The following is a 14,927-nucleotide window of genomic DNA, read 5'->3' as shown; positions in this document are numbered from 1 at the left end:
CTATCATCAAATTCAACATTGATTGATTCTGGTTTCATTTTGTGGAATAAAACTGAGGTAAAGGGATGATGAAGGAGATTCATAAGGATTGAATTCTGAGAGCTGAAAGGCAAGATATTAACGGTTTTGGTTCTCATTGTTACTTTGGGGTATATCTCTGCTGAATTGGTGTAATCCATCCAGGTCTACATCACAAAAACAGCAAGCAGGCTAGAATCAGAAATGACAGGAAGACTTTAACTACCCTCTTATATCTGGAGGTTATCCATCCTGTGCTTAGATATAAGTTGGCAGAATAATGTGAGTAATTTCAGAGTAGTGCAGCTCATGTTCTGACTTTGAGCATGAATCAAGAACTCTGCCTCTACAGCAATTAGTCTAGAACGTCTCAACAGCAGTAAATTCACAGAGACTGCATCTTTCTTGCATTAAAAGCTCTTTACAGTGTTCTGGCAGTGTAAAAGGGACTTAAGGTGTTCATAAATTATTTTTTCTTTGTGTTTCATAGCAGCCAGTCTTCACGTAAAGAGAGTCTCTCCATGTAAAAGAAAAGCATAGATAGGAATTTTGGTTATAGATTTTTATCAACTGACCTGAGGAAAAATCTTTTAAGAGGTGAGCTAGGGATACCCTACACTACTTTTGCATTATAAGGAACACGTGTTTCAGTGGGTAGAGAATAAGTAGGATTGTAAAAAACAAAACAAAACAAAAACCCAACCAAACTCAAGACCAAAAAATTTTTAGAGAAGAGGTAGGAAAGTAGAGATTTATAGATGTAAGGGAAAATGTACAATTAGAGATGGAAAACTAACATGAGACATTGGTGTTGGCAGTTCTATTTCGAGTAGTGTGTTCATTGAGCAACAAATTCTCTTGTGAAATGGATCTTTTCAATATGTTGGTTTTGCAAGTGTCTTCATATAATGAAAATAATTGCATTCACAAAGTTTGCTGTTATAAAAATACATTTTTATAAATGTCATAAAAATTTAACAGTGTATCTGAATGCTTTAAAAAAAAAAACAACCCAAACTATTAGATAATATTTTAAGAAACCTGACAATGTTTTGAGATCCCAACTCACAATGTTTTGAAATGTGTGGTTGAATGCTGCACCAGACCTAGTAGTGTCTGTATCTTTCTAGATGCTGTTGGGAGTAAACTCCAGAAAAGGATTTATGACTGGGGGTGGGGGGCAGAGAGTAAGTGCCATATTATTGCTTACTGATGAGGTTTTGCCAGGATGGCATCTAGTTCAGTTTTTGGTTGACGGTGTTTACTAAGATCATGTGAGTATTTTTATCATGTGGTTTTAACAGAAGGATTAGCATATAACCTGGAAAAGGCTTTAAGGAACATGTTTTCTTGCCTCTCTAGTTGTGGATTAGATACAGAACTCTCCTAATATTTTGTCATTTGAAGTTTTTTTATATATTCTGATTTCTAAAAGCCCATTCCTGAAGACAGATATGTGTAACTCAAAGTCATAGTAGAGTTCTAATTGCTCCAACAGGATAGGATATATTTTGGTTTATCCATTATTATCAGGTTATGTCTGCTATTGGCAAAACTTTTACTGCTGTTTTTTCACTTTCATACTGCAGTGTCTACAGATTCAGGATACAATTCAAATGCATTTTTTTTGTTCTACTGAAGCAAAAATTGGTAACTGCTGAAAGACATCTCTTAGTCAGAAATGAAGTATCTAACATAATAAAAGCACAAAATGGCAAATGTAGTTAGTATTTTTTGATAATGTCGTTTTGTGTCACAGTGCTGCTTTGGCTTTTTCTGCAATTCGACTTCTCCAAGATGCAGAAATTTTTAGGATGGAAGAGACACGTTTTAAAGAAGAAAATGATGAAAAACAGTGTTTGGTATGTGTGGATATTTGTTTTAAACTATTGCTTCTTAGTATATGAAGTCTTCCACGGAGTACTGAGTGTTTTTCAGAATACTACTAGAACATAGCAGCCATCTGCATTATGTGATTATCATTAACCTGGGGAGAAAATTATGTTTGACATACTTTAGATACCTGCTTGCCTATAGTATATTTAATATGTCTGTAATCGTAATTTTAATTACATATGGTTTGGGATTACATTTTTTATTTGTGCACTCTCAATTGGCAACAATGAGAATCTTTTAACTCTCCATAAACAAGAAGTGGAAAAAATATCTATAAGGTGAAAATCTTGTATTCTTCAGTTAAGGTATTTTACTTTTTCTGATTGAACACATACTTAAGAGTATCCTCATTCAAAAAGACACACCAACCATTGCTGTTCACATCACTGCTGTGTTCCAAATTTAGCAAGATTTCACCTGACTTGTGTTGTCTGAAACATAGGGATACCAACATATACTTTGGAAAGCAAATATGCAATATACTATGCATTTATTCTTGAACACACAGCAGATCAAACTGACTTACATGTACAAAGCAATTGAGCAGTGAGGCCAGATTTTGTGACATGCATGAAACTAGACTTTCCTGAATGCAGCTTAATTATTTTGTCTTAGTGCTTATTGTCTTGTTGCTTATCAAGGTCTTCTGTCTTTCTGCACTTGCTCTTACATTTTCTTGGGACTGCCATGTATCCACTAATGGAGTTACAGCAATTTTTATTTTTTTTTTTTTTCTCATTTGCACCAATGCAAGCAATGATTTTTTGTATTAGTACAACACAGCTCCTGCACTGCCCATTTATTGCTTGGTGGAACAGATCTTTCAAACATAGACTGTAAAATTTTGGTAATAGGACTATTTTTATATTCTGTTTAAATTCTGCATTTATAATATGTGATGATGGTGCAGGGAGTTGAGCATTCTTCCAAACACTCCCAGTACTATACATTAATCGTTCAAAATACTAAAAACTAGAAATAAAACATTAAATTTTTATTTCTAATCGCCAGTAAGGTACCAGAACTTGGTATTGATCCTACTCTACAATTAGACATTTTATGTGTCTTAGAGTTTTGTGTAATGCTCCTGCTTGAGAGGAGTAAAGTCCAAACTGCTAGAATTATTCTCCATGACACATATAGTATATGGATATATGCATGGGGTCTCTCATAAAAACTGCTTTAATTTTAATTTGCTACAATAGTTTTTTTTCCTATAGGTTAAAAGTTGAATAATAAATGGCCTCCAGTTGTTAAAAAAAAAGTATCTGTCCTTCAAATAAGCTTCTAGTTATAATGATGTTATTATTTGTGATATATTTGTATTAATTGAATTTATTTTAGACTGATGCTGCCCTGTTGATTTGTTTGTAGCAGAATACTTGACTTAGAAAGTAACATTTCTCTTGCTTTCGGAAATTATTAGGACTCTTACATCAAAGACATTCGACTGCCTCACAATGTAACAGCACAAGATCGTATAAATGTACATCTATGGCTAAGGTGTCGTACAACGTTAGTGACTGCACTACTAGCACAGATACATGGTATTGGTGATATGGAAGGTATTACAATTTTTTGGTTTAGACCTTTGGTAAATTTAGATCCTGGCAAATTCAGAAACAATTCTTATTCATTAAAAAATAAAATATTAACATTAATTCTGGGCTGTATTATCACTGAGCAATGATTTGTATTAAATTAATCTAATGCAATAAGGAAAATACATTTCTGAGTGCAAACTCTCCCTAGAGCACATAATGCAAAGCATTATATTACTTCTCATTTAATGATCATTATCTTTTGATAAATCACTTGCATGAAAAGTTTCAAATGTTCTGATGTAATTAAGTATGATTGTTTTAAAAAACACTGTTGCTACATACTTCCGGTTTCAAAGGTTTCTGAGGGTTTTTTTTCCACTTTTTAAATATCTCTAATAAATGAAATGTTCCTATATGTTCTAAAAATGTTCTAAAAATGTTCTAGATCCCCCCCCCCTTTTTTTTTTTTAGAGTTTTAGTGAGATACTACAAAATGCAATATTGCAGTTTGAGTATGAATGACATGTTTTTAATTCCTTAGTTCTATGAACTTGGTATTAACTTTGATGCTCACATAAGTATCAAAATCACAGTTTAGGTTTGTAACAAAACACTTGTTTAAACTTTTCAGGATAATTCCTGTGAAGACTATTACTATTTTGAAATAACTAAGATCAGATTTGTGAATATGTAGAATATTTTTATTGGGTGAGAATGGCATCTGATCTACAAAATCTAATTAGTTATGCTGGTAGCTTAAATATAAAGAATGCATTTGGATGAATTTAAACCGAGTGAAGTTTAAAAACTAAGGGCTATTTAATTTTGAAGTAAATTTGGAACATAAATAATGAAGTAGTAAATTTGGAATTTATAATGTCAGGTTTTCTGTAAAGTTTTAGTATGGAAGTGACTTCTCAAGCATGGTAGAAGAAACTGCCAAGTCTTCCTATTGAATTTTTACTATTCATATATTCTCTTATTTTAGAAAATTATGTGGCTGAACGCAGAGGTGTGCTAAAAGAAGTAATACTAGAGTCAGAAGCCTTTGGTGATACTGAAACTCAGGCTGAAATGATGATGCAAGCTGCTATTCTTGACCTGCAAGAAAAACGTCCTGTGGCAGACATTAAACTTCTTGTGGAGGTTTGAATACAAAGGAGAAATTGTTTGCTTTTCTTTGATGTATTTTTCATGTAGTCAGAACAGCTGACACCAGCATTAAGTAAGCTTGAAATAGGGCCTCTAAAATAAAGTTTTTTTTTCACTTTGTTTGATTTGTCCTCATAAATAGACAGCAAAAGTAGTAACTGCTTTGGTTTATGTTGTCCATGTCCAAACAGAGTATCATCAGTTTACTCCAAGAGGATGCATTAATTTCCCCTTCAGCTTCTTTGACTCTTGTGAAAAGTATGCTTCTGCTGGCAGACATACTAACACTGCAAACAGAAGATACAGAACATTGCTCTTCTACAATGGAACCATTAAACTTACTAATTTTGGCACATGAGCTTACCATTAAAGCAGTGAGTATATGCTGGTGATTTACACAACATTTGCAAATTCTCAATTATCTATTCTGGAAAGTATTTTAAAGATTTATTAAAAAGGACTATTCTTATTAACTGATCAATTTTCCCTAGATTACATAGTGTAAAGAAGTAGTTAATCTCGACAAATTTATTTATGCGTATTCATCATGCGTACTCATGTATGTAGTCCGATATTTTCATACAGTTTGAACATACTGAATATTTGCAAAATGTACATCACATATGATAACTGGAATACATAGTTCAGCTTTTAAAGACATGTGCAACACTCCCTTTTCCTATTTGAAATGTGGGATATATTTATACTCAGCACCTCAAGGAGGATGCACATCTCATAAAATTGTATCTTAACTTAGAATAATTTGAATTACAAAGTCTACATAAAGCAGCCTATTGTTTATGATGTTTTAGATTGACATACTGATTGTTGTAATCAGTATGAAGAATTTATTTCCATGTAAAAATTTATATATATGCAATAAAAAAAGCAAATCTAAAGACATGGAATCTGTGAGGAGAATGTATGGTAAAACCATTTACCTATTTGGTGATCCAAAAGTAGATACGCACGTCTGCAGTCTTTATTGTTCTTGATAAAGTTTATGAAGAAAAGCTTTTGAATCAAATTCTTTCCTCATATTTCCTAATATAGAAGTATAATCCATTTAAATATTTGTTTACCCAGCTGGTAAAGAATCATGTGAATAACCTGAATATCAGAAATCCACTTGTGAGACTTACTAGCCTTCAAGCAACTTCACATTTTACAGCATGTCCCCACCACCTTATTTCCATGAATGAAAATTTGACTGTTTCATAAATGTTACTTTTTTTTTCCTGGCCTTTGTTGGATGTCAGATTTTTTTGGAGAAATGACAATTTCATTCGAGGGCTCAGGTTACTTGGGAGATGTATTGTTTAAAGACTGATTTGAGGGAGTTTGATTTTAGAAACCAAAGCCTAACATGGATACATTTGATCAACTGTTCATTGAAATTATTCATGTGTTACCAAACTCCTCTGCAAAGAAGACAAGTACAAACTGAAGTAAATGAGCTTGGGAGTTTCAAGCCCTTTTCTAATGCTCTTTTACAAGACTTATTTGAGTTCCATGTTTTTGCCATTCCTAACTTACTTTGTTAAGCTGCTATTTGATTTGCTGTCTGCAATTTATTTTGCAAAATATACTCTTCTCATAGATTTTTGTTTGCGGAGAACCCATTGAACAGCAAATAGATGACAGTACCTTGACTTGCCTGGTCCTACCTACAAGAAATATCTACTTGCCACACATGAACTTGTTAGCCCAAGTCAAAATGAGAATAGGTAAGAAAAATTCAAGTCATGAATTTTATTTTTTCATTACTTTTCACTCATATTTTATGCAACAGCAGAAAAACTGATCATGAAAACTATTAAAGAACGTAATAAATAATTTTTGTTATACAACTAAAATATTTCAAAACCTAAGAATAGATGCTTCTTCAGCTCCATGCGATGTATGTAAACAAGGTACAATTCTTTCAGGAACTGTGATCAACAAAGGCTTAAATATGTATGTTATAGCTTGCTAAAATTAAAGGTAAATTCAATTTTTAAAAAGTGAAAGTTACCAATACTTCGCCAGCTTCTGTACAAAATGTTCATTCTGTGAAAACTTCCTGTATAAGTTCCATCTCTCTGGAAGCAGTTACATGGGAATTAACTAATGATTTAGTATTTACCCATCACCATGGAATAATGGTGATAATTATTTATCCCAATGGAATATATAGTGTCTGTTATGGTTGTTACCCTTTAATAACTTCTCTTGCTAACTTTTTTTTATATAGAAACTTGGAAATATGCTGAATAATAACATAAGAAAACCTTTAAGATCTGAGATTTGTTGCTATATAGCAAATACAGGAAAAGGGATATTGCCTCAACGTTCATTCTGCTAAATTTAATTAGGTGTATATCTGAGTTATAATGGATTAAAAAATCTAGAAATCACTTGCTGCAATTTGGTTTGCATTGTGGAGCATCCTCAGAGTGCTCTGACTTCTTTTTCAGGAATATATGCTCCGGAAGGAGCACATTGGTGCACCCCAACCATTACTTTTTACTTAGCCCTTAGAACTAGAATAGAGGTAGTCCAAAATAAATAGTCTGAAATGAATCTGCTGTGGCTGTCTGGTCATCAGCTGGTTTGCTCTAGAGATCCACTCTCATTGTGCGTTACTGCATATCAGTGCAGGCATGGCCAGCCTTACTCACAGTATTGGCCATGTTTGACCAGTTCCTGTTTCAGAATCCACATTTTTAGGAAGATGCTATGAATACAGATGAATATTTGGGAATGTGGTATGAGAGGGATACAGTATATCAAAGATGCCTCTAGAACTGGTTAGCACAGAAGGAATTTAGAAATACTCAGAGAGGTTTAGGTTTTGCCTGCAACTGCCAGGTCAAATAGAGTTATAAAGTGGTTTATTGCTTATCTTTCCAGATAGTTTGTGAAAGGGTTGATTTGTGTACCCTGAGATTCTTCTGGATGGCTTAGGTAAACCTCAATGGCATCATGAAGTAGTGAAACAACATTATAGCTCTGTATTTATATCCATCAATCACTCAGATTTTTGAGAATTGATTTGTAACAGAAAATACTTTAACAGTATTTGCTCTAAGAAAGTTGCTTCTTTTTGCGTAAATTGGTTTTCTGTTAAATAATTTACTGAGAATTGTCTTTTTTTTTTTTCTTTTTTCTTTTTATTTCTTTTCCTTAGGACACACATTAGCTGAAAAAGTAGCTTGTACACCTGCAAGAGGAGACCCACTGCAATGGCTAGGTGCTCTCAAACATTTAGAATCAGCATTGAAGCTTTGCAGAGCATCTGCAACTGAAAGTATAGATCTGGAAGCTGATCTTCTTTTTCAGATAGGTAAATAAAACCCTGTTTGTACATCATGATAGTCTTCCTAGGCAATGTTAATGCACGTGCCCTCTCTTAAAAAGGAGACATTTTACTGTAAAAACAGAATTGGGATATTTCGCACCCTGTCTAGCTGTAGATCTCTTGCTTGTGTTTAATATCACAGCAGCATAGTTCAGGATGCATTATGAAACAAATAATTTCAAACCTGCAGTACAACTTCTCCCACCTGTATGTTATCAGGCGTCAAAGGGGAGCCAATGTGATTAAGGATATTGTAGAAAACTAATTAGCTTCTTTGTATTAGTCTGAACTAATGATGAGAGGCTTAGAAAGTGTTTCTAACTGATTTAACAAAGCTAATGAATTACACAGTGTTTAAATTTGGATTTTAGTGGCATTATGTTTTGCACAGGAGGTATTAGTTTGTTAAGACCCCAGCCAGAAAGGGACTCAAGACTCTGTAAATTATCTCCTAAAATGCTGTCTATTGGAGCTAACACTATAAAGAAAAAGGATTGTGTAAATAACCTTACGGCCTTTCAAACACTGAAAACCCCAAGTTGTGCTGTATTGAATCCGCTTCCAATCAGGGTGTAGCACAAAAGGCAGATCCTGCCTGTGGAAAGGTTGTTTCCTTTTGGTCTTTTGAGCTGTTAGAGGATGTTCTTAAATGAAAACAATTCTATTCATCATTTCTACTTTCAAACAAAAAGCATATTCACATAAGGACTTCTTGCTGCACTTTCACGGAAAGGGCAGGTGGCTGCAAGTGGTACTGAGAAGATGCTGCCAGAAAGCTCTTCTGTGACAACTAGCTGGCTACATTTATCCTGTGGCTAAGGGACGTGCAACAAAAAAACACAGGCCTGAAAGCTATGCTGTATGTGCAGCATAGTGCAGCACAGAATAGGACTGTGCCTGTACATTGACTCCTCTAGTTACCGTGGTCTAGGCGTCATTATGATTCCAAAGGTTGATTATTTTAGCTACTCTATGAAGTGATTTGCTATTCAAGCATCATGCATTACCTTTTAACAAACCAGAAAACATTTTGCTTATTGGGAAGAGAATAGGTAATACACTAAATTGTTCAGCTTTTCTGGAGGTAAAAACATGTTGGGTCTTAAAAAATATAAAAAAACCCTTGCAAATCTGCTTTCTATGTCTTTCTTAGGTAAGGTAGAATGCCAGATAGCTGAAGCAAGCAATAACAAGTCATCTCGAGCTGTTGAAACCCTGATGGAAGCCATAAAACTCAGCCAGCAACATGATCAAAATTTTGAGTAAGAAACTAGCTATATAACTCACAAAATAATTTTAATCACAAATTAATATAGGTTTTTGACCATTTTCTGAGATTTGGTGTGGGAATTCTATTATGAAGCATCTTTTATGTTCTGGACATTTGTCTTCTGTGGCAGTATATAAGAGCTACTTATTTATTCTCTTATTTAAAACAAATGCTGAGAACGTTTAAAAGCACATTTTATAGTATACAAAGTTATAGCTTTCTGTGCTATTTCCAAATTTGTATCCTCTCTGTCCAGGAACAGAGTTATCAATTAAGCAGGGATTTTATTCATCTTTCAGAAGATGAGCTGTGGTCTGCACCTTTCTAGATAATAGAAATCCAGCTTGAAAAGGTTAGAAGCCAGAAACAGTCAGAAGAACAGAGGCAGAAGGACCATAGAAAATGTGTTTGTAACAGATAGCAGGACAGTGACTTTGGCATTAGTTATCAGTGTAGATGCCTGAAGAGCTGAGCCAAGCCAGCCAATAAATTCTGTCAAGTAACTCTGATACAGTGGACTTTAGTTTTTTAGTTTCTTGACCAGTCTTAATGACTAATGTGCCACGTCTGGTTACAGACAGTGTAAAGGCAGCAATTTACATTGCTTGTTTGGGTATTCTGTTACTTAAGTTAATGAACCAGAACTCCGAACACAGAAGCAGTAGCATAGTAAAAAACCTCTACAAACAGTCAGTATGATGGAAGATAGCACAGAAATGGAGTGTGGTGTTGTTTGCAAGTTTAATTTGCTACACTTACTTAATTTGCTACTGTGCTCCTAAAAGAATGTACAGCAATATCAATGGACCTTGGCTTTCTTATTTTAGAGAACTGAACATCCCTATCTTCTCTGGTATCTATGGGATTATTTAATTAAAGTTGTTTCTTCATGTCTCAAATCCTTTATTGTTAGCAAGACTAGAAAGTTAACTAAATTGCCACCATGTGCAGAACTTGCTACACTCCCATTTAGTTTGCCCTGTTTTGAACTGTGCAGCACTCTTTGGCTTTTGTATTTTGCTTTACACAAATCATACCAAAGCTGGAATTTATTGTACTATGTAAACAGTCAAGTTTGTGAAATATGACTCTGTCAATAATAGTAATTACATGAGCAGGAATTAGTTGCTATACTTAGGAAAGCTAATCCGTAGGGGAGATCCAGACAGATATCCCAAGACAGGAGGAACCTGTATAAAAAGGATTTTATAAACATATAGGGAATAGAAATGACAGAGAAGTTCTGCAGATGTAGTGTTTTTTAGCAATTCGATGAAAGTAATTCTGCCCCTCTGCTCTGGTAAGAACCCACCTGGAGTACTGCATTCAGCTCTGGAGTCCTCAGTACAGGAAAGACATGGACTTGTTGGAGAGGATCACTGTATATATTTTCACTCATTCTTGACACAGTTTGACTGAAGAACCATATCCAATTTCAGCCACACAGGTTTCAGGGAAATGAGGACAATGGGTATATTAACTTGAATATGGAAGAGGAACTCATACAGATTCTGTACAGAAAAATCATTTCCCTTGCAGAATTACAGTTTTCTTACTAAATGTTTGCTATTTATTCATGGAATATTTGTTGCACATAGTGCAACTTACATTTGACGTACACTTTAAGTAGATGATGAGGTCTGAATTAATGATTTGTTTGGTGAGACTTTCTAGTCTTCTGCAGGAGTCTGTATCATTGCAGTGCTTACTTTGGTAGTAACAATGATTGATCTGTGTGTTGTTTCTTACAGGTTAATAAGAAGATCATACCTTGAAATAGCACTATTATATTTGCATTTTGCCACAAATAATGAGGATGTGTCACCTACAGATCAGATGGTGCCTTACAAATCAAAGGTATGTTTTATATCTTTTGGGTAGTTGCCTTTTCAAAGCAGGAAATATATTTCTGTTAAAACATCGTGTACCTTGCCAAACTTCTACTTATAGTGACTTATAAATCGTACTGATACTGACAATCCTACCAGAAAAATCACACAAAGAAATAGTATAGTAGAATAGAATAATTTTGTCTTGTTTGATGTTATTTTTAATGCTTATTGCATTGAATGATAACATTTAATATATTTTCTGTATAAAATAATAAGAAACAGAACCAACAGTGTTTTCATTTCTGATTATGTACTTATTAATTTGTACCCTTCAAAGAAAACATAATTCAGGATTGATTTTTAAGTGCCAATATTTATACTTTACCAGATTTGAAGTTTTTTGTACAAATCTGTACGACAGCATGAGGAATATAAAAGCTACGCTGAAGTGGCTACAAGCTATAGATTCAAAGTATAATGTGTAACATAAGAGGTAATTAAGATTCAAGAAAATGGAAAATTATAGCAAAACTGTGTACAGTATTGACAATAGTTTAAGCTGCTATGAGAATATTTATAAGTAGCAGTCAAGTAGTATGCTCTGGATAATTTTTTTCAATTTTAGCAATTAATCATAGATTTACAATTAGTGCTGATTTTTATAACTTGCAAATAAAACAATAATTCTGTAAGTAGGAGGATTTTTTTTCTGTATTAAAATATATTTTACCATAATACAGTTAGAATCCTAATTATGAACTGATGTATAATTTTAGATCTCTTCTGGAGAACTTTCTTCTCCTGAGGAGTCTCCAAAATCAGAAGGCTACAAAATACAAGCCTGGATTGCAGTAAGAGCAGCTACACAGGTTGGTATAATATTCTAAAGAGGTAATTTTTATTTTATTTTAATTTTATCTCATGCTACTTATGCAAGCAAACAAGACAATGCAAACAAGAATGAGAATTAAGGTTTCCTGAATTTTCTGGCATGGGTCTTATTTGAGGAAATTAAAATTTACACTCTCTGAGTAGTACATTTAATCTCTCTTGGACAGATCTGGCTCTGTTTGATTCAGTGCAAATAAAAGAGCACCCTACCTGATATGTCTATACATGTATTTGACATGTGGGTAGACAGCAGTGGCATCCAGATGAGGATATCTGATTTGAAATCACTTATGTAATAATTAAGCTGTCAGCAGTAATGATTTATTTAAGTGCAGTATGTACTATATGTCAAAGAGAAATAGGGTATTTTCCTGACTTTAAAAAATATGGTCTATGGAGTAATTAATTTTTTGTCACCACCTTACTATTCTCAGACTTTAAGACCTACGTAAATATTGTAATGAATTGGTTCTAAATAATATAAATATTATTTTTAGGTCAGTGAAGCTGTGCTTGATTCTCAGCTATTAATTGGAATGAAGAGTATTAAAGAACACAGCATGAAGGATACAGTGCAACAGAAAATCCCAGAATTTGCTTCCATGGATCTTCTTGCTTCATACAGAGATTTTTTGTCTGGTATTCCTTTATATTTAGTAATATTTGAACATTAACTAATAAATTATGTATGTCATGTAACACAGTAATACATTCAATATATAATTTTCAATTACGAAAATTTGTAAGTCAAATTTGGAAAGTAAAAGCAAAGTAAGTTTTCTTACAGCCTGGGTATTGTATTCTAAAATTCAAAGTCTATATAATAATAATTAAAAAATCACTGTTTTTCCTATCCAATGGATTAATGTTTAGAGGTGCTTCCATTAGCTTGGTAGAACTTTTCCTTTGCCTGGTTTGTTTCCAACTTTTGCATTTATTTTACATCTAATGGGGTTGATGGAATGGAAGCTTTTGATTTAAAAATAAACCAGTCAAACTAGGAATTCTGGGATATTGTTTACCAGAGGTTATATAAACACTAAGGCACAATATCTGTGTTTATTTTTAAACTGGGAACCATTAATTTGGTGATAAAATTTTGGTTTAGTGGCTTAATTTCAGTCATCCCAAGTGACTGACAAAGATTGAATTGCTCTGCAATCTGTTGCTGGCAAAGCTGAGCAATGTCTGCTAACTGTACAGTGTTCCAACATATGTGTCTTGATTGGTTTATGAAAACAAGTGTTATATGCTAAGACTTTCCATCAATCTGATTGTTTTGTACTAGCTCCATTTGCTTGTAATTACAGATAATTTTTTCTTTTAGCAAATGCAGCAGGTGTTTTTCCTGATAGTTCTGTTAGGCAACACAAAGAAGAATAGAGAATGTAGAAAAGCAGTAGTAGGCCAAAATATATAAAAGTAAATTGAAATGGAATTTATCAGCACAGCATGCTAAATATTTTCTGTAAAACCATTAATGAAACACATTGTTTAAGTTTCATCTATAAACAATGTGGCCATTTTAACAAAATTCTGGTTTCACAATTGACAGTTGAATATCAGGAATAATGGGGGCATTCAGATTTTGTAGAAGCACACATAATTATTTTCTGGAAGTTTACTATTAGGAATTACTGTAACATAATGTTTGTCCAGTTTGGAATGAGAAACAGCAGAATTGTGTAGGCTTTTGAGGAGCCGTGGACTAATGCAGTGAAAAGAAAAATGAATAGTGATAACTACTGGTATATTTTTCCTCTTTTTCATAACTTTTCATAACATTTCATTCATAACTTTTCATAACATGAAGTTACACTTCATGTAACTTTTAGGCAGCACAAAAAAGAAAAACAACAACCAGACATTATTTTTAAAAACCCATACTTAAGAAAACATTTCATTGATAATGTGCTTAATATCTAGAAGGGGCTGGTTTGAAGCTAACAAAAAACATTGCAGAGTACATAACTACCTCTAAATAATTAGGAAGTTCAACTGCTGTCATTGGGACTGATGACTGTTACTACAGTTTCCATTTAGGAAATATCTGCTATTGAAAAATATATAGAAATAAGGGGTTTAATTTAAATTCAGAGAAAGAGCAAGAGAGAGCACCTTGCTCTCCACCCCTTTAGCTTCTTGAAAAACAGCCTTGAGAAATAATTTCTTTACCAGTTCAACTAATATTAAAGCAGAATAGAAAGAATTTTCCTCTTAACTAAAACAAGGTTCACAAGCTACATTTTTTGTTACAGATTAGTCAACTTCAACATAACGCAGAAATAGCTTTTAAAATGCAACCATTCTCTTAATGTCTAACGTTGAACTGTAACTGGATTTGCAGATGGATATAAGGTTATTTCTGAAAGTCCCAAAGCATTTTCTACTGAAACCGAGCAAATCATAGAAGACAAGCAGAGCCAAAGTGAAGGAACAGAAAGTCTTGCTACCAAGGCCAGACAGAAGAAAGAGACAGTAACATGGATTCACTTAATTCGCTACCACAACTATTTAAAAAGACTTTATAATACAAATCTTCTATTTGGTATGATTTTTTTCTTTCTTCCAGAAAACTGCCATAGATAAGTTATTGTTCTTGGGGCCAAAAAGAACAAAGGCTATCATCTGAGATAGTCTCATTTTGAGTTCCTTGATTTTATGTCAGTTTACAAGTGCTGGAAGTCAAGATAATAACTTTTTAAATAATTATTTATAAGCCATCGTGATACCAGAAAAACATCTCTCAAAACTTAATTTCTTTCACTATATCTGAAGCATTAAAAAAAAAAAATCATAATCTATATTTATTTGTAGTTCTAGGTACATCAGACTTAAGTCACATCAGAAAGAAATCTGTTCAGTTTGGAGTCCCGTTTATGAGAATTCAGTATAGTGTAAATGGGAAGTCTGAGCATTATTGAATGTGTTTTGACTAAAACCCCAGATGTTATGTACATACTTGGTTTATTTCACTGTAAACA

General features: G+C 33.4%; 1 protein-coding gene across 2 annotated transcripts in view; it reads left to right on the top strand.

The window, feature by feature from the left end:
• The window catches only part of CFAP54 (cilia and flagella associated protein 54), a 118,354-nt gene that overhangs the window by 90,341 nt on the left and 13,086 nt on the right, over positions 1-14,927 (top strand). For both annotated transcript variants that reach the window (XM_061351233.1, XM_061351232.1), the window contains exons 53-63: positions 1,778-1,880; positions 3,341-3,479; positions 4,447-4,604; positions 4,802-4,984; positions 6,211-6,337; positions 7,780-7,935; positions 9,104-9,212; positions 10,972-11,077; positions 11,829-11,921; positions 12,441-12,582; positions 14,291-14,491. In XM_061351233.1, the coding sequence (XP_061207217.1) occupies positions 1,778-1,880; positions 3,341-3,479; positions 4,447-4,604; positions 4,802-4,984; positions 6,211-6,337; positions 7,780-7,935; positions 9,104-9,212; positions 10,972-11,077; positions 11,829-11,921; positions 12,441-12,582; positions 14,291-14,491 (1,517 nt within the window). The remainder of the gene's footprint in view (positions 1-1,777; positions 1,881-3,340; positions 3,480-4,446; positions 4,605-4,801; positions 4,985-6,210; positions 6,338-7,779; positions 7,936-9,103; positions 9,213-10,971; positions 11,078-11,828; positions 11,922-12,440; positions 12,583-14,290; positions 14,492-14,927) is intronic.

The sequence above is a fragment of the Neopsephotus bourkii genome, unplaced genomic scaffold, assembly GCF_033783945.1.
Source record: "Neopsephotus bourkii isolate Nb327-2 ecotype Australia unplaced genomic scaffold, CSIRO-AGI_Nbou_v1 NB_567, whole genome shotgun sequence".
Lineage (NCBI taxonomy): Eukaryota > Metazoa > Chordata > Aves > Psittaciformes > Psittacidae > Neopsephotus > Neopsephotus bourkii.
The sequence above is the reverse complement of the archived record's forward strand: the minus strand, read 5'-3'. Positions and strand labels throughout refer to the sequence as shown.